The sequence below is a fragment of the Quercus suber genome, unplaced genomic scaffold (genome assembly GCF_002906115.3).
Source record: "Quercus suber isolate HL8 unplaced genomic scaffold, Cork oak 2.0 scaffold_418, whole genome shotgun sequence".
Lineage (NCBI taxonomy): Eukaryota > Viridiplantae > Streptophyta > Magnoliopsida > Fagales > Fagaceae > Quercus > Quercus suber.
The window spans coordinates 9,287-35,360 of NW_027069869.1; the positions used below are offsets into that span (position 1 = coordinate 9,287).

At 37.1% G+C, this 26,074-nt stretch overlaps 1 protein-coding gene and 1 long non-coding RNA gene across 2 annotated transcripts; both read right to left on the reverse strand.

The window, feature by feature from the left end:
- Nucleotides 1-305: 305 nt before the first annotated feature.
- On the reverse strand, nt 306-1,883 carry LOC112032472 (uncharacterized). Its single transcript, XR_002885101.2, has 2 exons — nt 781-1,883; nt 306-591 (listed from the first exon to the last, which is right to left on the reverse strand). It is a non-coding gene; the product is annotated as an uncharacterized LOC112032472 (long non-coding RNA).
- A 4,324-nt stretch (nt 1,884-6,207) lies between these two features.
- LOC112025766 (uncharacterized) lies at nt 6,208-9,386 on the reverse strand. Its single transcript, XM_024058450.1, has 4 exons — nt 8,885-9,386; nt 7,347-8,306; nt 6,794-7,091; nt 6,208-6,682 (listed from the first exon to the last, which is right to left on the reverse strand). Exons 1-4 carry the CDS (start codon nt 9,384-9,386, stop codon nt 6,208-6,210), a joined length of 2,235 nt encoding a protein of 744 aa, XP_023914218.1.
- Nucleotides 9,387-26,074: the final 16,688 nt, after the last annotated feature.

The window sequence follows — 26,074 nt, forward strand, 5'->3', positions numbered from 1 at the left end:
CATTTTTTAATTAAAAAATTGCAAAATGTATTTTACACATCATAAAACCATTAATACCAAAATACTTGACCCGGCAAGTAGCGGGTAATACCAAATTCAAGAACCGAAGTGGGAGCAATGGTGATCAACGATGATATTTTTCTATTTTTAATCAAATTCTAGGTATATAGGGTTTGAGCAATGGCTCAAATTCAACGCTCGTTATCTTCAAAGTTCACTTTGTCTTCATTCAATATTAATTTCTCTCTCTGATCGAGCACCGCCATAGTTTTCTATTTAATCAAATTCTAATTCACATAGTTCCGTTAAACAAATAAAATAATTGTTTGATATTCTTTTAAAAAAAATTCCTTCATAATTTGAATTGTTACCTTGTCAGTGAAATTGAAGTTTAAAAGTTTCACAGGTTGTACAGAAGTACCACTTGAAGATTTAGTATAACTTCAGTGGAAGGGACATCAGCTCCAGCATGGCGTTGACGGTGATGTCGGTAACAATCAGCCCTGTCCTACAATTCACAAGTAACCAAACCTCCACCATCAGCCAACATCGACAAAACCCAAACCCAAACACTGCTGTTTGGAAAACATCCTGTTTTTGGAAAACATACATCAGAGATGATGGAAAGAACAGCATATATGTTGGTGATATTCAAATGAAACAATTTTTAAATCAAAATAATTGATTTGACACATGAAGACAGATGTCACGTAGTGAGCAGTGAAAAATTATTAGTTTATTTCCCATGTTCAGGTAAAGATCAGTGGCTGGATTAATTACCTAAAGATGTTCAACACCCCTTTATATCTATTTCGTGGCTTCTAGACTCTCTTCAACCTTTCCATTTATGACATGTCATGGATGTGTAGACATAATTAGAAATGGAAAACAAGTAGATACTATATGCTGCAACTTGAAAAAAAAAATTCAAAATTTGGAGGCAACAATTCATATCAGAGTCATAATTGGTTGTGAACAAATTAATATCTTGAAGAAATTCTGTTCAACATTTAAGAAGTAAACTAAGAACGTAAGAAGTCTATTTGTGTACCAGGGATGGCCAGAAGATAGGAAAAAAAATAAAAATGCAACTAAAAGAAAGGAAAAAAAAAAGATGAGGCTCGCAAAGATCAGCTTTGAGGCCCTCAAAATAGCCATCTTCATTCATCTTATTTAAAGGTTGATTTTTTTTTTCAACCTTTAAGTAGGTATCTTGCATTAAGTAAACACAACTATAAAGCTTTATAATGATACAATTGACTATTGTATTTTCTGATTTTCTAGAAGCACATGAGCAAAACTTATGACAATAAAATTGTTATCAATACGAAATTTGGAAGAGATTTTTTCAACTTTTCTTGGACTAAAAGAAAAATGAACAAACATATATCAATGACAGCTCCTCCCCTTTTCACTTCTATCCTTGAGTTGAGAATCATAGATTTCTCCTTTCTGATGTCATCCGAATGATATATGTGACGATGGTTTACATGTATTTCATACTAAACAAAGTTAGTATAGGAATTTGAAGGTAAAGATGTTAGAATTATCGCTAATAGCTTAAACTTTTCAGATGATGGGTAAATTAACATGGTACTAAAACAGGAGTCTTGAGTTCGATTCATTGTTTTACTCTACAATCGGTAATTTGTCAAAAGAGACGTCACTTTTAATGTCTTCATTTTTTAGATGCAAAACAGTTTGTCTAGGTTACGTACCTTATCCTATTATTTTATCCAAAAACGCTAGCACCCGTTATCAGGCCTATTTCACATATGTACTTAATTAATGATAAATTTTCACGTAATGGCTTCATTCACAAAACAATGATAGTGATCTTAGTGTCAATGATATATATGTATAAGTTACCTATCAAAGTTTGGAAAGTTTGGAAAGTGTCAATTATAGGAACACATAAAAAAATCACAAACGATCAATCACAATCTACCACGTAAGATAGTTTTGATAAAAATTATTAACTTTTATATGACCACTTGATGAGGGAGTTGATAAGATGCGGTATATAACAAAGACAAAACGTTTTAATAGATTATCTTTGGTTGCGTTTGGCAAGTCTATTTGAGAAAATATGCATTTCTTCATTTTTTGTAATAGATTATCTTTGGTGTTATTTTGAAACTTTTAACGAAGGTTGATTTTTTTTTCAATCTTTAACAAGATATCTTGCATTAATTAACCACAACTATAAAGCTTTATAATTATACAATTGACTATTGTATTTTTTTGATTTTCTAGAAGCACGTGAGCAAATCTTATTGCAATAAAATTGTGGTCGATATGAAATTTGGAAGAGATTTTCTAAATTTTTCTAGGACTAAAAGAAAAATAAACAAATATATATCAGTGACAGCTCCACCCCTTTTCGCTTCTATACTTGAGTTGAGAATCACATTTTTCTCCTTTCCAATGTCATCTGAATGATATATGTGGAGATGGTTTACATAAATTTCATACTAAACTAAGTTAGTACAAGAATTTGAATGTAAAGATGTTAGAATTATCGCTAATAGCTTAAACTTTTCAAATGATGGGTAAATTAACGTGGTATTAAAACAGGAGAGTTTCGAGNATCATGGTTCAGCCCAATCCAATCCTACAAGCATCATTCAATCTATTTTTTTTTTTTTTTTTTTTTTTGCATATCACATGCTCATGCATTTTCATGCATACGTACTTTACATTCTCTATATTCTTATATATTGACTGTATTGGTACTTTTCTAATTGTCTTTCTCCCTCCTTCTTTCAGTTAGTTGCTCTGTGGCACCTAAATGAAAATCTACTCCGTCCCAGAACCCTCTTCGTTCCGAGTCATCCACTTCTTTTGATTCTACTCCCTCATATATTCGATTCCGTGATGAGAACGCCTGAAAGGACTTCTCGAAGAACTTTTCGAGACGAGGCATTCATTCGAAATGCCATGTCATTTTGTCAGACTTTTCTGACACTGACCTGCCCACTGTCATCCACAGCAGGGGTTGGGAGTCACTATGTGACGTCCTAGTCACTTGTCCATCCGTGCTTATCCAGGAGTTCTACTCCAACATGCATAGATTTGATTATTCAGTACCTCTCTTTGTTACTTGCATTCGAGTTATGCGTATCGTGGTCACTCCAGATATTGTATCTGACGTGCTCCATGTCCCTAGGGTAGTGCATCCTGTCTACCCTGGTTGCGAACTTCTTAAAACTGTGTCTAAAGACAAGCTTGTATTTGCTTTTTATGTGCGTCCCTCTTATTGGGGTGATCGTCAGTTCACTCCTTGTTCGGCCTTTGCTAAAGGTCCTAGGTTCATTAACATGGTTATGACTTTTGTTTTGCATCCTTTATCTCATTATAACTCCATTACCAAGCCTCGTGCTCGATTTTTGCTTTCCCATTTAGAGCATCTTACTATAGACTTTCCTTCTCATTTTATTCTTTCACTAATAGATGTATATAGGGATACAGTGACCTACGATAAGCTCATCTTCCCTTCGGCTATCACAAGAATTGTATGCCATTTTTCTATCCCCTTTCCCATTTTCGACCACTTCCATGTCATGTGTGCCATAGACGCCGCTACCGTTAAACGAAACAAGGTGCAGCTATGTTCGAGGCAGTCCGGGACAGCAGCTCCTCCCACTTCTTCAACTCCATCCACCTCTGCTCCCTTTTCTTCTGTGGGTGGTGTGACTCTTGATGCAATCATGGCACAGCTTTAGCACATGGATGCTCACCTTGACACTCTCAGTGATGAGTTGTGTCAGGTGAATACCCATGTCGGCCGTATTGCTAGACAATAGGCTCGCCTTGGTGGCTCTGTAGAGTTTCCTTCTCCTCTTCCTAAGGCATCTGACAACGATGATGACTCCGACAACGACGACGATGATGATGAGGATTGTTAGGACATATGTGGTTCACATGTTAAGAACATATGTCATGATTTTATGTAATTGGCTAATACTTTGACAAAATGCATTTTACTTGTAATTGGGTAGATCTAGGATGTGTTAAAATACTTCAAAAAATCATGTTTCAAGATCAAGTGTTGAAGCCTTCAAATCTGTCCAAAAAAAACAAGTTGAAAGTGCGAGGTTACTAAAGCTTGACAACTAGCATGTGTCGAGGTTTAAGGAAGCTGTTTAGCCCGTGTTCTTGAAACCTGCTTGACAGCTTCTATTTGTCGAGGTTTACAAAATCAGAATTTCTGATCTAATTTCTTGGGACCCATGAATGTGTCTTTGGACCTTCTTTTCTCCTAACCCTAGACATATAAAAAGATTGTTTTAAGGGCCGTCAAAGAGTACACAAGTTACACAAGCATTGAACCCTAAAGAATGCAAGCTCACCCAGTGATAACGAGATGTCTACTTGATATACTTACCCTTTGTCACTTATGACAAAAAGAAGGATTAGTTTTGGATATGAGAGTAGTCATACTCATATGGGGAGGGTTAGTATAAGAGATTTTTGTTAGGGGGAGTGTTCATATTTTGAGGGATGTAATGAGAATTTTATGTATCTTTTTCTTTTTTTAAAATGGGGATGATATGGAATTAAACCATAACAAAGAGTCATACAGAATTTGCCTGCAAGCAGGACAGAAACACAAATTACATCATATCAGCTTGAAATAAAAGGAATTACACAAGGGGGCGTGACCCCAAACCAAAGGTGTTAAGTTCCAGATCTTCTAGCAAGTTGAGCGAGCTCGTGAGCAATGGAGTTGAAGTTCCTGTTTAGGTGCTTGAAAAGGCATGTTTCAAAAGATTCACTAACTTGAAGAACACCCTGCACAATGTGCCCATAGCTGCTGCCAGTAGCTTTATCATGGACTGCTTGGATGACATTAAGGGAATCTGATTCAAATATAACCTTAGATAGTTGAAGCTCCTGAGCCAAGAGAGCTCCATGTTCCAGCGCCATCACTTCCACGAGTTCAGCAGTGAAGCAAGCTTGGAGAGGCTTGCTAAGAGCAGCCACAATTTGGCCATGGCTGTCTCTAATGACAACACCGATGCTAGAAGAGTTATCCAATTCAGAGGATGCCCCATCAACATTTATTTTATGAAAACCATGGGGAGGAGGAACCCAGCAGGTTGGAGAAGTTCTTTGGTGACTAAAATTCCACAAAGCAGAGTTCACATAATCTTCAACATTACTCTTCGCTAAATGCCATACCTGATTAGGAGGGAGCCCGCAACCTTCATGAACAACCTTGTCTCTATTATACCAAATGGCCCAAGCAATAGTAAAGTAAAGCTCTGAGTCTTGGTGCGTTGCATTGGAGAGAATACAGATAGTAGAGTCAAGGAAAGAGTTTTTAGTACCATGGATGTGTAGCGGATTTTCAAGCCAAAGATTCTAGACTGAGGATGAGAAGGCACAACTAAGGAGGGCATGATCAAGATTCTTAGCATCATTTTTACACACCGAACAGGTCTTGGAATGGGAAACTCCTCTATGGTTTATAGCCTCCATTGTAGGAAGGCCATTGATACAAGCTCTCCAAGCAAAGATCTTGATTTTTGGTGGGAGATTCAGGTGCCAAAGCTTCCTCCAAATCAGTTTGCATGGGTCTCTAGTTAAGCATTCAACACTCTCAGTTGAAACCAGTAAGTTATATGCTAAATGGTAGGCACTTTTTACAGTGAATTCCCTATGTCTATTCCCAATCAAAATTATTTTATCTTCGGGAAGGTCATGACTTAAGGGAATCTTTAGAATTGTCTCCACTTCAAAAGGAAGGAAGGCAGCCCTTATTGTGTTCACTCTCCACCACTTTGTCATTGGATCAATTAGGGAGGAGACCATTGGAAATTGGGGGATATTGTTCGGGGGGGAGATGGCCTTGTAAGTAGATGGTGTTGGCAACCATTTGTCGTCCCATATATTGATTGGCTTCCCATTTCCCACTCTCCACCGTGTTCCCTTCCTTATAACTTCAAGACTACTATGAATGCTCCTTCAAGAGTATGATGGGGAGTTTCCAATGTTTGCATTTAGGATGTCCCTGGTGGGAAAGTACCTAGCCTTGAGAACCCTTGCCACAAGAGTGTTAGGATTTTGGAGTATACACCAAAGTTGCTTTGCTAGCAAAGCTTTGTTGAAAGCTTGCAAATTCCTGAAGCCTATACCACCACTAGCCTTTTGTTTGCACATAGTTTTCCAACTAACCCAACAGAATTTAGTTTCTTGCTGTCGTTAACCCCACCAGAAGTTCCTCATCATACTTTCAATTTCTTCACATAGACTCTGGGGGAGAAGGAAACACCCCATAGTATATGTAGGAATTGCTTGGGCAACCGCCTTTATGAGAATTTCTTTCCCACCCAATGATAAGAGTTTGCCCTTCCATCCTGCAAGTTTCTGACCAATTCTCTCCTTCAGAATAGCAAACACCTGTGTCTTTGATCTCCCAATAAAGGATGGGAGGCCCAAATACTTTGTATGTCTAGTATCTTGCATTGGGCTGAGGTTAGCCAAAATCTCTTCCTTAGCTTCTTGAGTTGTATTGGGGCTGAAAAATATTAAAGATTTGTCAGTGTTGATTTTCTGCCCCGAGGCATTCTCATATTTCTGAAGGATATGCTTCAGCACCTGGCTTTCCTCCACACTAGCTTTGCAAAAAAGAATACTGTCATCCGCGAAGAGAAGATGAGTGACTCTTGGGCAGCCCCTACAAATGGAAATGCCTATCAGAAGCTGGTTCAGTACAGCCTCATTAATGAGTGCAGAAAGACCCTCGGTACAAATGAGAAAGAGGGTTGGAGAGAGGGGGTCCCCCTACCGAAGCCCCCGAGTAGGAGTGACATTTCCACAAGCAACCCCATTTATAAGGACTGAATATGAGACCGAAGAAATGCACCTCATAATAAGATCAGTCCATTTTTTACTAAACCCCAATTTCTCCATGACCCCTTTTATGAAGCTCCATTCAACCCTGTCGAAAGCCTTACTCATGTCTAGTTTTGCTGCCATATAGCCATCAACCCCTGCATTTTTGTGGTTTAAGTAGTGCATCAACTCAAAAGCCACAAGGACATTATCAGTAATTAATCTGTCGGGAATGAAAGCACTTTGATTTTCTGAAATGATACAAGGGAGAATGACTTTGAATCTATTAGCAATAGTCTTAGATATGAGTTTATAAATAACATTACATAGACTTATGGGTAGGAAGTCCGTCATTCTTTTAGGGTTATTTACTTTGGGGATGAGGGCAATGTTTGTTCTGTTTAGGCATGCCATAGAAAAATTATTATTTAGAACATTTAAGACCATAGTTGTGATGTTATTACCCACAATGCACCAATACTTATGATAAAAAATAGCAGACATACCATCGGGACCGAGTGCTTTTGTAGGATGGATCTGTTTGAGAGCAATGGCCACCCCTTCCCTAGTGAAGCTTCTGTTCAGGGATTCATTCATTTCTTCAGTCACCCGAGTAGGGATAGCATCAAAAACCTCATCAACTCCCGAGGGGGAAGCTGATGCATAAATGGTGTCAAAATAATCAATGGCTGCCTGCACAATACTGTCCTGCCTTTCACACCACCGACCACAACTATCCCATATTCCAAATATAGTGTTCTGCTTGCGGCGCTCAGAAGCTTGGGCATGAAAAAAGCTGGTGTTTTTGTCATCTTCTTTAAGCCAATGCGCTTTTGCTCTTTGGCCCCAGTAAATCTCCTCATCATCAAGGAGATCATTGATTTCCTGCCTTAGACAATTAATTTCAGTGCTTAAAGATCCATCATTGTCTTGTAAGGTTAAGGTGTTCAGGGCATTCCTTTTTTCCTGGATCTTTTTTGAGATCTGACCAAATACTTTGGAACTCCACTTCGTTAACTCCACAGCACAGCCACTGAGATTAGACATAACTCCCTCCGAAGTACTGAGGTCAGAGTCCATCCCCCATGAATTTTCAATAATAGTTTTACATTCTGCATTCTTTGTCCACAGTGCTTCGAAGTGAAAACGTTTAGCACGAGGTTGGCACTGGGTTGTTGAATCAGAGATAAGCAATGCACAGTGGTCGAATGTTGAATCAACCACATGATAAGCTTTCATTCCCCCAAATTTTCCTAACCATTCTAGGTTGGCAAGTGCTCTATCTAACCTTAGATATATTCTATTCTCCCCATCTTGCATGTTACGCCAAGTAAAATCAGAACCACAGTAGCCCAAATCTTGGAAAGCACAGTAATCAACAACCTTCCTAAACCCATCCATTTGTTGTTGAGACCGGATGGTTCCCCCTTGTTTTTCAGAATTTGATAAAATTTCATTAAAATCTCCTAAACATAACCAAGGGAGATGCATTTGATTGTTTAGGAAAGCTAATAAATGCCAGGATTCATACCTTCTGTGGGTCTCTGGATGACCGTAAAAGCCCGTTAGTCTCCATTTGAAGTTGTTCTCCGTGTCATTGACTACCGCATCTATGTGGTTCGGAGAGTAGCTCTTAATTTCCAGATCAATATCTCTAGCCCACAGCATAGCTAGACCCCCCTTTCGGCCAACGCAAGGAACAAAGAGACCATTTGCCAATCCGATTCTGTTTTTTATTCTTTCCATTCTTCTGTTTTTTGCTTTCATTTCCATCAAAAACATTACCTTGGGATTCCACCGTCGCACCATATCGTGCAATGCTCGAACTGACCGGGGGTTCCCAAGTCCCTGACAGTTCCAACTTAAGGGATTCATGGCTCCTAACGGTTCTGCTTTGCAGCCACCGTCGATCTCTCATCATTTTTGGTTAAGTCCCCTGTGTTAGCTAGCCGTATCTTTTTCTAGGGAGCTACTAATTTTTCTTCTTCAAATATTAGCTTCCCTCCTCTCTTCGACCCAATATTCATTAAGTGGATTTCCTTACCTGGGCTTTTATTTTTCCCTTTCTCCCTTGCCAATCTTTTCCATTGGCCTGTTGCCTTTATTTTCCCGTCTAAGCCTTGGCCCGTTGTCTCCAAAGCAGTCTCTTTTTTCTTTCTTTGATCAGCAATGGGCTTAATAGGACTATTCACTTCCATATCTTGTTTTTCGGAATGGACTTGCTGGCCCGCTAAAGAAAAGGCGTCTTCGGAGCCCACAAACTCCATAATGCCACCTTGCAAATCAGTCAAAGGTCTTTCACTCAAGTCACGTGCTGTAACATTGCCCAAATTCCCCATTGTTCCACGCATGCTCTCATTGTCCAAAGCTTTACACGGCAACTTGGAAAAGGAGCTATTGTTCCCATCACATGCACCTGACTCCCCAATAGTAGCTTGTTCCTTCCGATTTGACTGAGCACGTGCTGCTCTCTGTGCACCATCTCCCTCACTGAAGCCATTAGGCTGTTCAAAATTTTTTGAACTTGAAATTCTCCGGTCTTCCATACTACCTAAAGGGCCATTGCCATTATCAGATACCGAGGTTGAAGAAATCTTCGTTACAGTGGCACGATTATCCTCGGGTCAGTCTGTACTGCCCTCCCCTCAGCTCTCACTGCTAGTTGACCGAGATTTGTCTGTGGCCATTTTTGAATTTCCCTGAGCTCGAAGCCAATCACCGTACTATCTGGGATTTTGCTGGTTTGAGAGCTCTGTGCAGTGCTTCTCATCATGACCCAGCCTCCCACATTGGAAACAAAAAATGGGGAGCCTTTCGTACTTGAAGTTAACCCAAAATTTTTCACCTTCCACGCTAGCAATTTTTCCCCTCTTCTAAGTGGTTTATCCAACTGGAGATCCATTCTAATTCTCATAAATTTCGCCTGGACTGAGTGTCTTGCGCGCCGATCCACTTCAACGAACCTTCCTATATTGTTTCCAAGCTCCCTACCCACTTCATCAGACCTAAGTTCAAAAGGGAGACCCCATATCTGTACCCAAAAAGGAGAATGTGTGAAGCTTATGTTTGTGGCAAAGAGCCCTCTTTGCCATCTGCACAACAATAGCAAGTTGTTTTCGAAGTTCCACGGTCCATTTTATTCCACCCATTTCATTTGGTACTCCGAGCTGAACTTGAACTGCATAATACCACTACCCACATCTACAATCTGAAGATCAGAGCCCATTTTCCATGCCATTCGTAGAGTGTTCTTCAATGCTCTTGAATTTTGATTTCTATCCGCTAAGAGATGCCCAAAAAGACTGAGCGAACACTCCTCCAGTAGATCGGATTTGCACCTCGATTTGATGGATATTTCCTCTTCTTCTTCTTTGGTGAGACAGAGATTTGACAAACCCTCCACCACCGTGTTGTCCATGGTAGTGATGGGGAGAAAGGGAGAGATGAACTCTAGGAAGAGACCCTTGCTGTAAAATGAGAGGGAGAGAAGGCTCGGCTTAGAGAAGACGAGAGGAAGAGTCTCCTACTTGGGAGAGAAAAAGAAAAAGTCCACATTGTATCTTTTTCTTTTCTCTCTATTTTTAGATACATTGTTCATGTACCTTAGATCTTGTGATCATATTGTGATAGCAAACCTTGTACTTGGTGATATATATACATTTAACGTTTGTATTACAATTCTTTCACCTATCTTTACATGTGTTGTTTCTTTTCTCTCTTTATGCACATGCTTCTTATATATTGTATGCAATCTTTTATTTCTATTTCACACTAAGATGCCTTGATGAGTTTTGTTTAAAGTGTTTCAGCAATACAAGTTGTCAAAGTCTACTTGCCATAAACTCTCTTCTTGCAAAGTTTTTTAAGAGTTTGTGTTAGGATAGATTTTATTGAATTCAACAAGTGAATATGAGTTGAGTGATTTATAACTTCTCTCATATCTCACTTGTTTGTTGTGGTTTTGTCACGGATTGCCAAAGGGGGAGATTGTTAGGACATATGTGATTCAATGTTAGGAACATATCAACATTTTATGTAATTGGCTAATCCTTTTGACAAAACGCACTTTACTTGTAATTGGGTAAATCTAGGATGTGTTTAATGCTTCAAGAAACAAGGTTACAAATTCAAGTGTTAAAGCCATGCAAGTCTATCCAAGAATCAAGTGAAAAAGTGTTGTTCATTAAATCTTGACAGCTAGCTCGATAGCTAGTATTTATCGAGGTTTAGAAGAGTTGTTTCAGCCTGAGGTTCGACAGCTGCTCAATAGATTGGGTATCTGTCGAGATTTATGAAGTTCATTTTTTGAAGCTGATTTTAACCAATCAGTGAATGTATGTTTGGGCTTTATTTTCTGACAACCCTAAACATATATAAGGATTATTTTAAGGGCCATCACAACTAATGCATCTTAATGCAAAAGTTTTTCATAAGCATATTGTGAACCGGAGACATATGACCTAGTTCATCTTTCTCTTGAAAAAGTTGTTGTGTTTGTACACCGTAGGGTTTTGTGACCAAGCAACTTCATGATCTTCATCGTGTGATAAATTAAATAACTTTGCAGCCAACATCATTCTCAAGTTGGTGATCAAGTCACGTACTAGGATCCGCGCAATTGGTTAGTCACGTACTAGGAGCTGTGCATTGAAAATGAGAGATTGTCACTACCGAACAAATCCAATTGGGTATTGGGGTAAGGGTTCAACTGTAGGTTGCTATAAAATACTGGGATTCCTTTACTCGTAATCACTTGTTTTGATAATAGTGGATTCTCGGGAATGGTGACTTTAAAATCACCTGGTGGGGTTTCTGCCGTGTAGGTTTTCCCCATTCATAAACAAATCACCATATCAATTTATTTTCAATTGCATACTTTAGATAATTGGTGATTTGTTTGTGTTACCACGCACTTTGCATGTTAATTTGATTAATTAATAAAGTTGGCTAATTAATTAATTAATTTATCACAAGGGGTCAATACATTCTTGGCCTATTAGGCAAAACATGATAACTTTGAGACAAAGTGAAGATTCCAAACCTTAATCAAATTTTAGACTTCCAACACTACACATGCAAACAATTAGGAGAGTCACACCCTCATTAACTAGTTTAAACAAATCAATGACTAGAAATATGGATTATGGACATGCTTTCCTTTTCAGTTCACAAGGTTATGTTTTCTATCTTATGCCACCTTTGTTGTCTAGTGGTCTATATTATGAAGCTCAACTTTGCTTCTATTTATAGGTGGTGGAGATTTAAGGGGAAGCTTGATTCAACCCTAAAGGATCTGATGACACATGTCATCATATCATTCATCTCATAAACCCTCTGAGCCACAATCCTTATAATGTTCCCTTAGGAAAATCACCTCTATTTAAAATTGATTTATTTCATGGTTTAAAAATTAGTTATTACTAATGTGTTATGTGGTATGTATCAAGTATTGTGATCTTCTATATACATGATATTAATTATTTTAACCCAAATAAACTCACTCTATTCCAAACAAAATGGAGAGGATATGTATCTATAAAAAGACATTAACAAAGTCACCTACTAAACTACCATTGATAATAGGTTAAATTATGTATTGGGTATTCAACCTTTTACATTTATTTCATAATTATTCTTATTGAAAGCTCAAATTAGTGTGAAAATGCTAGAGCTTGTTCAGGCTCCAATTTTAAAGTTAGCTTGAAAGCTCAAAATTATGTGAAAACACAAGAGCTATTTAGACCCCCAAATTAAAACTTACGGCTTGGTTGATTTTACTCTAACTTAAACTAAGTGCGAAATAAAGTAAATTCAAGCGGATAAACAATATAACTACTCTAAGCCATATTCATCATATCACAACAGTAAAATGAAAGCTAAAAGAATGCAAACATAAGATAACACGCCGACATATTATCGAAGAGGAAATCGAAGAACTCGGTGAAAAACCTCTCTACCGCCCTCCAAGCGGTAAATCGATCCACTAGAGAATAAGTTGGAGTACATGAATAACAAAAGACCCTCTAAGCCTAGTCTACCCCATGTACTCGAGCCCTCCAAGCTCTTGCTACCAATTGACTTCGCCAAGCCTTGTCTTCTCTAGTTCTCTAGATCATGCAATTCAACACCAAACAAATGGCTTCTTCCAATGCTTCCTAGTAGCACCAAAACCTCACTTTACACTTAGGATGGGTGTGGTAAGTGTTTGGGTTATCAACCTCTCGAGAATTTGGAAATGGAAAGGTAGGAGTTGAGAAAAACCACAATGGATTGTGTAGAGGATTGTGGGTATAACAATCTCTTACTCTCAAAGGTTTTGTGGCTAGGGTTTTCTCTTTGAAAGCACTCCTCAATATATGTAGGTAATGTGGGTATATATAGTGTGCGTAGAGATAGGGTGTATCAGATATGACAAAATAGCAAAACAAAATATTTCACGAGTATCTCGCGAGAAGGCCTTACCCGCGAGACACTAGTGAAAACCAGTTGTCTCCATCTGTCATGACTCTTCACACTTCAATCATATGCTGATCACATGCTTCACTTCATGGGAAGGCTACTCGCGAGCTACCTATGAAAACTTCTTTGGTCTTCAATTTGCCTTGAGTCTTCACACTCTCTCTCACACACACAACTCTTACAAAGAAATCCCACATAAAATACAGGGTATATAAGATTGAACATAATTACAATCAAATTTGACACAAAATCAAAGCAACACAAAATAATTATAAATCACAACTTTACATTGGTAAAAAGCCGATGGGTAGACAACGTCAAGAAGACCTTTGATACCCTTTGCTCTTATAACATGAAGTTGAATCCAAACAAATGTGCATTTAGGGTAATAGCAGGAAAGTTCTTAGGATTCATGGTGTCCTAGAGGGGTATTAAGGTCAACCCGGACAAGATACGGACCATAATGGAGATGACGCCACCAAAAAACATAAAAGAAGTACAAAGCCTTAACGACAAGGGAGCTACACTTAACAAGTTTGTTTCAAGAGCAACAAACAAATGCCTACCCTTCTTTCGCACACTAATGAAGTCCTTTAAGTGGACAGCCAAATGTCAACAAGCATTCGAGGACCTAAAAACGTACCTTTCTTCCCTACTGTTGCTAAGTCCCTCCAAACCAGGAGAAGAATTGTTTTTTTATCTGGTTGTCTCCTCAGCTACTGTCAGCACAGCCTTAGTTAGAGAAGAAGGCAAGGTACAAAAGCCTATATACTACATAAGCTGAATGCCCCAAGGCGCAGAGGAGAAGTACCCACCAATGGAGAAGCTCACCTTCGCTTTAGTGACAACAGCTCAAAAGCTCAAACCATATTTCCAAGCCCACACTATAGTCGTCCTAATAGACAAGCCTTTATGTATAGCAATGAGCACTCCCGAAGCCACTGGACGGATGGCATTATGGGCAATCAAATTGAAAGAAATTCAACAAACAATACCATCTACATATCACCATAAAAGGCCAAGCGGTTGCTGACTTCATTGTTGAGTTTACTGATACGGAATGCTAAGGGGTAGAAAGGCACCCTGAATGGAACATCCACATGGATGGATCGTCAAACAGGCAAGTGGGCGGAGCAGGCATAATACTTCACTCACCAGAAGGGGACGAGATCAAGTGCATGGTTTGACTTGACTTCCCTATAACCAACAATGAGGTGGAATACGGAGCTCTAATGGCAGGACTGGATCTCGCCAAAGCAGCAGGGACCCTAAATGTGGTTGTTTATTACGATTCTCAGGTGGTTATGAGTTAGGTGAATGATGACTATGAGTGCAAGGGAGAACAGATGAAAAAATACCTAGAGCAAGTAAGAAAACGAGTGGACGACCTTCAAGCCAAGTTTTTTCAAATCCCAAGAGAAGAGAATGAGCAAGTTGACCGTCTTGCCAAAGCCGCATTAGTAGAATACATACTCATCCCCAGTAAGGTACTTTCTTTTATTCAAGTGTCACCCTTGATAGATGGCATCGATGTGTAGGAAGTAGACTTCGAAAGCAGTTAGACCACACCCATAGTTTCTTACTTAAAAGACGGCATGCTACCTAACGGTAAGGAGGCTGCAAGGAAGTTGAAGGTTCAAGTGGTACGATTTGTCCTTATAAAGGATGTCTTATACAAAAGAGGCTTCTCTTGTCGTACCTAAGATGCTTAAGCCTCGAAAAAGCTAATTATGTCATGAAAGAAGTCCACAAAGGGATCTGCGAGAACCATTTAAGCTCATGATCACTGGTACACAAATTGGTTCAGGTAGGATATTATTAGCCTACCATGTAGAAGGATGCCCAAGCATATGTCAAAACTTGTGAGAAGTGTCAAAGGTTCAGTAACGTCATCAAACAGCCAACGGAGGAGCTCACTCTAATGACGGCCCATGGCCTTTTGCTCAGTGGGGGTTAGATATCATGGGCCCATTCCCAACAGCTATTAGACAATTAAAGTTCCTAGTGGTGGGCATAGATTACTTCACCAAATGGGTGGAAAATGAAGCCCCGACCACCATCATAGAGAATAACGTGCGAAACTTTGTTTGGAGAAACATTATATGTAGGTACAGTATACCTAGAGTATTGATCTCAGACAATGGAAAGCAGTTCGACAACGACTCGTTCAGGGATTTTTGCTCACAACTGGAAATCAAGAATCACTACTCCTCACCCGCCCACCCTCAGGCCAATGGAAAAGTTGAGATCACAATCTGATTCTTGCTTAAAATCATCAAAACTCAGATTGAAGAGGCAAAGGGTATATGGCCGGAAGAGTTACGAAGCGTACTATAGGCATACAAGACAACGGCTAGGACACCTACAGGGAAGTCGCCGTTTCGACTAGCATATGGAAGCGAAGTTGTTATCCCAGCCGAAGTCAAACTCACAAGCTATAGAGTAGAGAACCATAACGAAAGCAAGAATGACGAGGCTATGTGCTTACAACTTGACTTGGTGGACGAAGTCAAACTAACTGCTGAGCAAAGGTTAACGCGGTATCAAGACCTCATGGCCAAGCACTACAACTCCAAAGTCAAACACAGAGACTTCCAAGTTAGAGACCTCATCTTGAGGAAGGTGACGGATGCCACAAGAGATCCCTCCTAGAGAAAGCTAAGACCTAATTGGGAAGGACCCTACAGAATCACTTCATGGCAGAGGAAAGGCATCTACCACCTAGATACGCTAGATGAGCAGAAGTTGCACCACCCATGGAGCATGGAGCACCTCAAGAAATACTACCAGTAAATGATGGCATGCAAAGCACCACTCCTCATTTCTGGTTTATTCCATTTTATTCAAATATGACATGTGTATGTGTACGTCTCTACAAAACTACATCTGTTATCAAGTCCACAAGTGGACGGGGTTATCCCAAGGGATGCCTTAAAATTATTAAGCCCTAAAGTGGACGGATTCATCCTAAGGGATGCTTTGAAATTGTTGAAGTCCATAAGTGGACAGGTTTGTCCCAAGGGGTGCTTTGAATTTATGAAGTCCTTAAGGGGATGGGTTCATCCCAAGGGATGCTTTGAAATTATCAAGTGCACAAGTGGACGGGGTTATCCCAAGGGATCCCTTGAAATTATTAAGTCCTTAAGAGGATGGATTCATCCCAAGGGATGTCTTGAAATTATGAAGTCCTTAAAGGGACGGGTTCATCCCAAGGGATGCTTTGAAATTATCAAGTCCACAAGTGGACGGGGTTATCCCAAGGGATCCCTTGAAATTATTAAGTCCTTAAGAGGACGGATTCATCCCAAGGGATGCTTTGAAATTATTAAATCCTTAAGTGGAAAGGTTCATCCCAAAGGATGCTTTGAAAATATTAGGCCCTTAAGTGGACGGATTCATCCTAAGGAATGCCTTGAAAATACCAAGTCCTAGAGCGGACGGGTTCATTACTAAGTCCTTAGGTGGACAGACCCATTCCAAGGATACCTTCAAAGTACTAAGTCCAAAGTGGATGGGTACACCCAAATGGACAGGTTTATTCCAAGAACTCAATAGATCATCAAGGGGACAGGTGCATCCTAACATAAATACTGATCCCAAGGTGGATGGGCAAACATATATCTCAAAGTTTGGAACCAGCACATGGCAAAAAAACATTTTTAGATATATAAACAAAAATATAAGCGACGGATATGAAGACAGTAGACAAAAAGTCCATGAAGGGCAAACGTTTACATCCAAAAGCCCAAAAACAATAGGCGACACTAGGAATAAATATTGTTCTCTTAGGTATTTTTAAAAAAAAAATTTTAAAAAGATGATAGAAAATTCAAAAAATCTACTACTGATTGATAGTGGTCTCTCTGTCCTTCTCTTTATTAACCGTCTGGGTCCCTTCAAAAGGATGGGTCTCATCCTCAACGGATTTGACCTTATCATCTTGAGGAGCCGTCTCTTCGTCACCTTGAATGTTGCGAGTGAGGTTGTCCGTAAATAGCTCGTCTGTGCCTTCGGAGATAGGGGATCGAGTTGGGGTCTAAGCCATGGAGTCAATTGTAATTTAGGACAAATCTAAATCCGGGAAGGAGGCCTTGACTTGATGGAGGCAATCGTTGAAGCCATCGGCGAAAGAACTACCTAACTCATACAGAAAGGCGTCGGAGTTATGGTATTCCTTTACCGCATCCTCCTTAGCTTGAAGGAGTTGCTCCCTTAACGTAATCTTCTCTTCCTTATCCTTGAGCATGTTCCTAACACCTCGATCTGCTTCTCTGACTCCTTCAAGGCCTTCTTCATCGGGTCAAGCTTCTAAATCTGGACCTTTTTCTAGGATTCAAGCTCACGCAACCCTGTCTCCATGACCTCAACCTTTTCTCTCAAACGACCCACCAACGTCTCCTGGGACATGCAACGGTCCATCAGGCCCCTCATCATGAGCACCCCCTGCAAAAAATCAAGATAAATGTTAGAAACAAGGGTAACAACTAGATGGGAAAGAGAGGAGGACAAAAACACACCTATGCCAAGCTAAAGAGGCCCGTCTCCCCTATGGCCTTGGTTGCATGGTTGCCCAAGTCCTCGTATTCGTCATCCTTAATGATGGATGAAAGTTGCCCAATAGCGTCCCATGAATCCTCACAGAGGAGGATGGGGCACTTTTCAGAGACAAGACCCTGGCCTATCATCAGACCTTTTTCTTTCCCTATACGAGGCGAAGGAGGCAACTTGTTGGTCTAAAGAGTCTCCCCGACGATTGACCCAATCGCCACCTTGGGCTTCTTAGAGGGTCGGTCAACTTTGTTTGATAGCTTTCTCTTAGTAGACAGATTTAGCTAACCCATTCCCTTCGGGAGAACAACTTCCTCCTGTTTCTTCTTCGCCCACGCAGCAACCTCTTGAAGGATGTAGGCCCTCCTTTTACCAACTTCCATTTCTACACCAAGAAGGATGGAAAGAAGGAGTTAGATAAATTACTAAAAATTGAAGAAAAAAGTGCAAGCGACGAACTTACGTTTGCGTGATTATCTGTCGTAATGACGGACGACAGCCATAGGCTCGAGACCCTCATAGTACCAATGAATGGTGTCCAAAGTAACAAGCTTCTTCCACGTCCTTTCCTCCAACTTAATCTTGAAGATCTTCTCCAAGAAGCTCCACTACTCAAGAGTAACCGCTGTATGGTCCTAAGCTGCAATAAGGGACAGTTAAGCCAACATATAAAACAAGAAATAGAAAAAAAAAAAAAAAAAATTTTTTTTTTTTTTTTTTTTAACCTTTTAGTAGGCATCTTGCATTAATTAACCACAACTATAAAGTTTTATAATGATACAATTGACTATAGTATTTTCCGATTTTCAAGAAGCACATGAGCAAAACTTATGGCAATAAAAGTGTGGTCGATACAAAATTTCGAAGAGATTTTTTCAATTTTTCTTGGATTAAATGAAAAATGAACAAACATATATCAGTGACAGCGCCTCCCCTTTTCGCTTATATCTTTGAGTTAAGAATCATAATTTTCTCCTTTCTTATGTCGTCTAAATGATATATGTGGAAATGGTTTACATGAATTTCATACTAAACAAAGTTAGTATAGGAATTTGAATGTAAAGATGTTAGAATTATTGATAATAGCATAACTTTTCAAATGATGGGTAAATTAACATGGTACAAAAACAGGAGAGTCATGAGTTCGATTCATTGTTTTACTCTACAATCGGTAATTTTTGTCAAAAGAGACATCACTTTTAATTTCTTCATTTTTTAGATGCAAAACAGTTTGTCTTGTTTACGTACATTTTCTTATTATTTTACCCAAAAACGCAAACAACTGTTATCAAGCCTATTTTACATATGTACTTAATTAATGATAACTTTTCACATAATACATATCTTCGGAAGTGAAGTTTATGATTAAACAATATGGCTTCATTCACCAAATAGTGACAGCGATCTTAGTGCTAATGATATATACGTATAAGTTACCCATCAAAGTTTTGAAAGTTTGGAAAGTGTCAATGAAAATTACCCCTTAATTAAGGGAAAAGTTTCATTCTCCAAATTGCTAGTGATAGCGATTTCTTCTCACAAAAAAATAATAAAATAAAATAAAATAACCAAAAAAAAAAAACTAGTGATAGCGATCTTAGAGTCAATGATATGGATAAGTTACATTTAAAAGTTTGGAAAGTGCTATTATATTACAAATTAATGCCAAAAATTCTAGGAACGCATAAGAAATTACATCAATCACAATCTATCACGTAAGATAGTTTTGATAAAAGTTATTACTTTTTATATAATCACTTGATGAGGGAGATGATAAGATAAGGTATATAACCAAGACAAACCGTTTTAATAGATTATCTTTGGGTGCGTTTGAAAAATCTATTTGAGAATATATCCATTCCTTCATTTTTTTTTTAATAGATTATCTTTGTTGTTATTTTGAAACTTTTAATGAAGGTGGATTTTTTTTTTCCACCTTTAGGTAGGTATCTTGCATTAATTAACCACAACTGTAAAGCTTTACAATGGCACAATTGACTATTGTATATTCTGATTTTCTAAAAGCATGTGAGCAAAACTTATGGCAATAAAATTGTGGTCGATACAAAATTTCGAAGAGATTTTTTCAATTTTTCTTGGACTAAAAGAAAAATGAAAAAACATATATCAGTGACAGCTCCTCCCCTTTTCGCTTATATCTTTGAGTTGAGAATCATAATTTTCTCCTTTCTGATGTCGTCTGAATGATATATGTGGAGATAGTTTATATGAATTTCATACTTAACTTAGTTAGTATAGGAATTTGGATGTAAAGATGTTAGAATTATTGCTAATAGCTTAAACTTTTCAGACAATGGGTAAATTAACATGGTACTAAAACAAGAGAGTCTTGAGTTCGATTCATTTTTTTACCCTACAACCGGTAATTCGTCAAAAGAGATGTCACTTTTATTGTCTTCATTTTTTAGATGCAAAACAGTTTGTCTTGGTTACATACCTTATCTTATTATTTTACCCAAAAACGCAAGCAACTGTTATCAAGCCTATTTTACATATGTACTTAATTAATGATAATTTTTCATGTAATTTATATCTTTGGGAGTGAAGAGTTTGATTAAACACTATGGCTTAATTCACCAAATAGTGATAGTGATCTTAGTGTCAATGATGCGTATAAGTTACCTATCAAAGTTTGGAAAGTGTCAATGAAACTTTTCCCTTAATTAAGGGGAACGTTTCATTCTCCAACTAGCTAGTGATAGCGATTTTTTCTCACAAAAAATAATAATAATAATAAATAAATTAATTAATTAAATTAAAAATAAATAAATAAATAGTGATAGCAATCTTAGAGTCAATGATATGGATAAGTTACATTTCAAAGTTTGGAAAATGCTATTATATTATTAATTAATGCCAGAAATTCTAAGAACACATAAAAAATCACAAACGATCAATCACAATCTACCACATAAGATAGTTATGATAAAAGTTATTACTTTTTATATGACCACTTGATTTGGGAGATGACAAGACAAGGGAGAAGATGTTCCACACACACACACACACACACACACACGTTTCTTCAGCCGATTGTGCTACCTAATTATGAACATTTTCATGAAATTGTTTCTTTCTATAAATTATACGTTTCTCACAAAATATAGATTCTATTTCCATTTCTGATGCAATATTTTTAGATAAATTCATAGTAGATGTAAATCTATTTTTTCTATATCCTTTAAATAATAAATGAGGCATTTTAATTGATTTACACCCACATAAGTCTTATTGACTTATTTGATAATACTCCACCCCAAAAGTTTGAATTCTGTTGCAGAGGCCATTCTAGGTTGGTCATGAGAACAAAATATTCTGATACAAATGTGTGCCAGTGCACCGTTCTAGGGGTTATGCATCGGATATATATATATATATATTAGAGTAATTAATAAAGAAAATATTGTTATTACTTTTTACGATAATAGGTAAATTATATAGATTAATGAATATAATGTTTTAATTATATATAAAAAAAATAGTGTTTTAAAATATTCAAAATAAGTGGTCAGATTTTTTTTTTAAAATTTTTATTAAAGAACAAATTGGTTATTCAGCAAATAAAAATACTTTCCTTTCAAATCATTTTCCCCATTCACAAGCTCCCAGCTAGGTGGCCACCTCCACTCCTCAACTTTTCCATTGCATTTATTCTCTCATATATTTATTTATTACTGTACTTCTTTACATTTTAGTAAGTTTACAATGCTCCTTTCTTCTCAATCCTTTAGACTCTCAACTTCTTCTTCATCTTCTTTCTTCTCAATTCTTATTTCTTTAGAGGTTAAGGATGATATTTTTGGGATAACCGATTTTTTTTAGATCAAAGAATACCAATGTTTACAAGGATATTCCTGATTTTTTGTTCTTTGGTCACAAGGACGTTTCAAATTTTTTGGAGTTTCGTCTCAAACTATTTTTTTTTTCTACTGCCCTTCTTTTTCAAAATTTTGGGGCCCCCTTCCACTTGGGGGCCTTAGGCAATGGCCTAATTGGCCTAGTGGAAGGGTGGGCCCGAAAATGTATGAGCTTGAAATAAAAAGGAATTCTAGGACTGTTCTATGAAAGCAAGCATCATGAGCTGCATTATTAAAAAAGACCAACAAGGGGATGACCATTGGCTTCGAAATCCATCCATAGTCAGTCGCAGAACAACACAACTTGTATCACATATTTATCTGCAAATAAAGGCATCATGCTCACTAGACTAGAATCTAATCTTTCTAAGCCATGGTCCAAGTCCATGGATCTCAAGTGGTTTGGAAGGTAGGAGAGTGATTTTTGGTGAATGGTAGAACTTCAATGCAAACTATCATCCATTAAGGGCACTTTTGGTACACTGTAATGATTATTACATGAGAATAAGAATAAGTATTACAAGGAATACATCAAATTGGAATGTAATAAGTATTACTATTCATTAGTTTGGTGACCATTTAATAATAGAATCTGAATATGCATCCACAATTTAGTAAAGTATAAAAAGAAGGAGTAATTAAATCATTTTTAAGTCAAATTTCTTAAAATACATTTATTTTAAGGGTGTTCAAAATAGAGCTAATAATTAACAATAAGGAAAATTTATTTTCTTTCCTTTTGAAGATGTGGCAACTAATAGCTTTTTACAAAATTTCTTTAAAAAGTTATTATATAAGGTGAAGGAATAGATATTCAGTACTTTTGATAAGGAATAGTTATTCCTTATTTTGAAAAATAGTTATTCATAAGGAATTACTATTCATTGTAATAAAAATATAACCAAATAACCGAATAGTTATGCCATAGGAATATCTATTAAATTACAGTGTCTATTACAGTCTACCAAACGTGCCCTAAATTGATTCCCCCACTTATTTTTTAACTTTCCAGGAAATAATCTTCCTTTTATAGCCAAAGCCAAATGCTTCTTTGAAGTTATAATTGTCCAGCTAATCTAATTCTACTGTAACCCTCTATCTAGGGGTGGAGCTTGTTATAGGGTGGGGGGGCCATGGCCCCACACAAATTTTGATTTTTTTTTTAATATATATAATTATTTTAATGTTTTTGAAATTTAGTATACAAAAATTAAAGTTGGCCTTTCCAAATATTTGAATTCAATGATGCTCTTAAAAAAATGATTAGTCTAATAGTTATAGAGATATAACTTTATTTTTCACAATTCTTGTTTTTTATCGTAAAATATGCTTTTATATCTATTAAATATTTGATAAAGTTTAGTACCAAACATATTTGAATCTATCTTTTTCAACCCGTTATGTGGCAATTGACAAGTTACTGACTCATTAAAAAAAATCTTGTTACTAAAATTACAAATGAAATATCTCTTTAGTTGCCACATAATGGGTTAAAACAAGATAAATTCAAATTTGTTTAGAGCTTAACTTATCCCTTCAAGTTTTGAATCAATCATATTTTTGAAAATTTCTTTAGTTCAACTGAAAGATTTTTACACAATTTGATTATTTGTATTGAAAATAAAACTTTTTAATAATTTCACTATAAAAATAGTAAAAATGAATTTTATTTTATGAAAGATCGCCATTAAACATTATTTTGATTGAAAATACTTTTTTTTTTTGGTGGTGTGTGCATATATGTAACTTATCAAATAAAAAAGTATGTATATATATGTGTATATATAATAAAAAAGCGTGTGTGTATATATGTGTATGAAAGTTATCTTGATAAATATATTAGTGCTACAACGTGACCTTCTCAAACAAAAATTCCTGGCTCGGTCCTGCCAGTACCCAATGCAAGGCTTGCTGAACCCCTACAGATTCATGGCAGAAAGTCATGGTTTATCTAGTAAACCAAAGGCATCTATGTTCGCAGAACCATACCATGCCCATTATAAAAAGAGAATCAAAGCAGAAGGGCACTAAGAGAATATTACTCTATCTTGCCTCCTTCACATCTTCTAAAATATTACTCACATAGGATGAATAATTAAGGTTGAGGTGAGCGACAGTGGTGAATTGAAGAACTCGACACCATGTTCTGTGAAGAAGAAGACGATGCAAGTCACTTAAGTAACTCTGGACACGAAGAACTTTGGGCAATTTTCATGTAAGGGTTGTCCATGGATAATCACGATAAATTACACAATACTCAAAGAGTGGTGCACAAATCTTTCCTTCTATTTTATTCAAACATGTGCTTTCACGGTTCTTCTTTTGTTGCCGAAGAGCTATAAATTTAGTGGATATCCTATGTGAGTAATCAATTCTGGGTTTTAGTTTCATTTATTGGTGCTACTTACGCAGACTGGTGGTTTGTCAACTATCTTCATAATATTCTTTTGAGTTCAACACTTATTCAACATATGTTGGAAATAACATTTGAAAATTGCTCAAACTAATTAACAGATGCAAAGCAGGTTAGAGATATAAGATGAGAGTGTTGAGAGATATAAACTTATCAATTTGAGCCGAGGTACGGAACTTAATCCGTTGTCCTAAAGAAGCGATTTCGCTCCCACTGAAATTACTCTGCAGTGCAAATGGCTTAGACCATCACCCTCCAGGATACAACAGCCATTTTTGTTAATGTGCACTCACAAACAAAACTTCAAACTTGTCATTGGATACCCAATATAAAGATTTAAGAAAGATAGAGGAATTAGATGAACTCTAATTTTTTTTTTCTGCTACTCACCTGGGTTTGAAGAGGAATGGTCTTTTTGGTTATATAGAAGAACAAATGGAACACTTTCAGCAAAAGAGTTGACAAAACCCAGCACAAAATTTGGGAATCTGCCGTGATATAAGCACTCCATAATTATCCCTTTGATTTCCTTCAACATCTGCTGGTATTATAGGGATATTTGCTAGGGATTTAAATTGGTTCAGGCGAGATAGGTGAAAGTGAGAAAGGAAAGTACTGACATTGTGGAGGGGCTGCTTTTGTTTGTAAATAGAAAAGGAGAAGCCCGTGGCTTATGGAGTACAGCTGATGGTGAGGTTGGTGGGTTTAATTCTCACCAACCACATCCACTAATTTTGGTCAATATCTGTGGCACCCACCTTTTACTAAAATTAGTTTCCTTCTAAATTTTTAAAACATACCCAACACATGGGATCTCATTTTCTTGATGCATTGAGAAAGCTTTCTTATTCTCCTTCTCTTGTAAGTTGCATGAATTTCAGAGGGAAGACGACAAGGGATGCTACAAAATTCATAATCTATGGAATTAAATCAGACTAATTGTTCATTAATCGCAACCGCAACCTGTATTACCATTTTACTACCTTGTTAATGGTATCATCCTCCCAAATTTGGTATTATGAATGAAGCTTTTAGTGACCGAATCACATTAATTTCTTCAAGTATTCATTTTCATCAACTTTTTCTTTCCCATGATGTTTCATAATTGTGTCAAAGCAATGATGTTGAGTTTGAATTTTATCTCTATTTTACCTCCCATTTAAAAATTAAAAATTTCACAAATTAGATCTCACTTATTCGTGAGGAGAGTTTAGGTGAGGGCTATTAGAATAATAGTTAAGTGACTATTTTTCCTGAATAATAGTCAAGTGACTATTTTTCTCAAAAGCATTGGGCTCCTAATTTTTAGAGTAATTTGGAACTCAAATAAATTTGTGATTCACTCTAGTCGCTTACATATTTCTTTTATATTGACTTGGTAGCACAATTTATCAAATCTTTATTCAAGGAACCAACTTAGTTATAATTTTGTGCTCATATTGAGCACTTGTATCAATATTTTCAAATTGGTCCTGGATCAACAAGCATTGAGGTGACATCCTCTACCATCACTTTTCCAAGATGTGTGTATGCATCTCCGTCCTTGTAAAGTAGATCCATAACTCATGCAAGATTAACAACACGTGTAAGGAGATGCATTGACACTTCAATTGGTCTAATGCACTCTTTGTTTATATCCTTCCATGCGTTCATGATGTGCTTCTGAAATTCATCATGTACCTCTTGCTTTGAGACGCCATTTTAATTACTTCATATAACATTCAATGCCTGTGACAACGTGCTCTCTCTTTTGCTCAAAATGTAAAAATTAAATTCCGAAATATATAATGAGTCTCATTTATTATAAGCCCATAAATCATGGAAATGGATCAATGCCTTGTTAATCCATTGAAAATGAATTTCTTTCAAAATACATATTAAATATTACAAATTTAAATGTGTATCTAGTATTTTTTTTCATTTAAAATCAAATTCA

Coding starts and splice junctions, on each gene's coding strand:
- LOC112025766 (XM_024058450.1), bottom strand. CDS start 9,386: ATGGAAGACCGGAGAATTTCAAGTTCAAAAAATTTTGAACAGCCTAAT. Junction 8,307..8,884: donor AGGGAAAAATAAAAGCCCAG/GTAAGGAAATCC, acceptor GGTTATGTTTAG/GAGATTTTAATGAAATTTTA. Junction 6,683..6,793: donor ACTCCTACTCGGGGGCTTCG/GTAGGGGGACCC, acceptor TTCCATTTGTAG/GGGCTGCCCAAGAGTCACTC.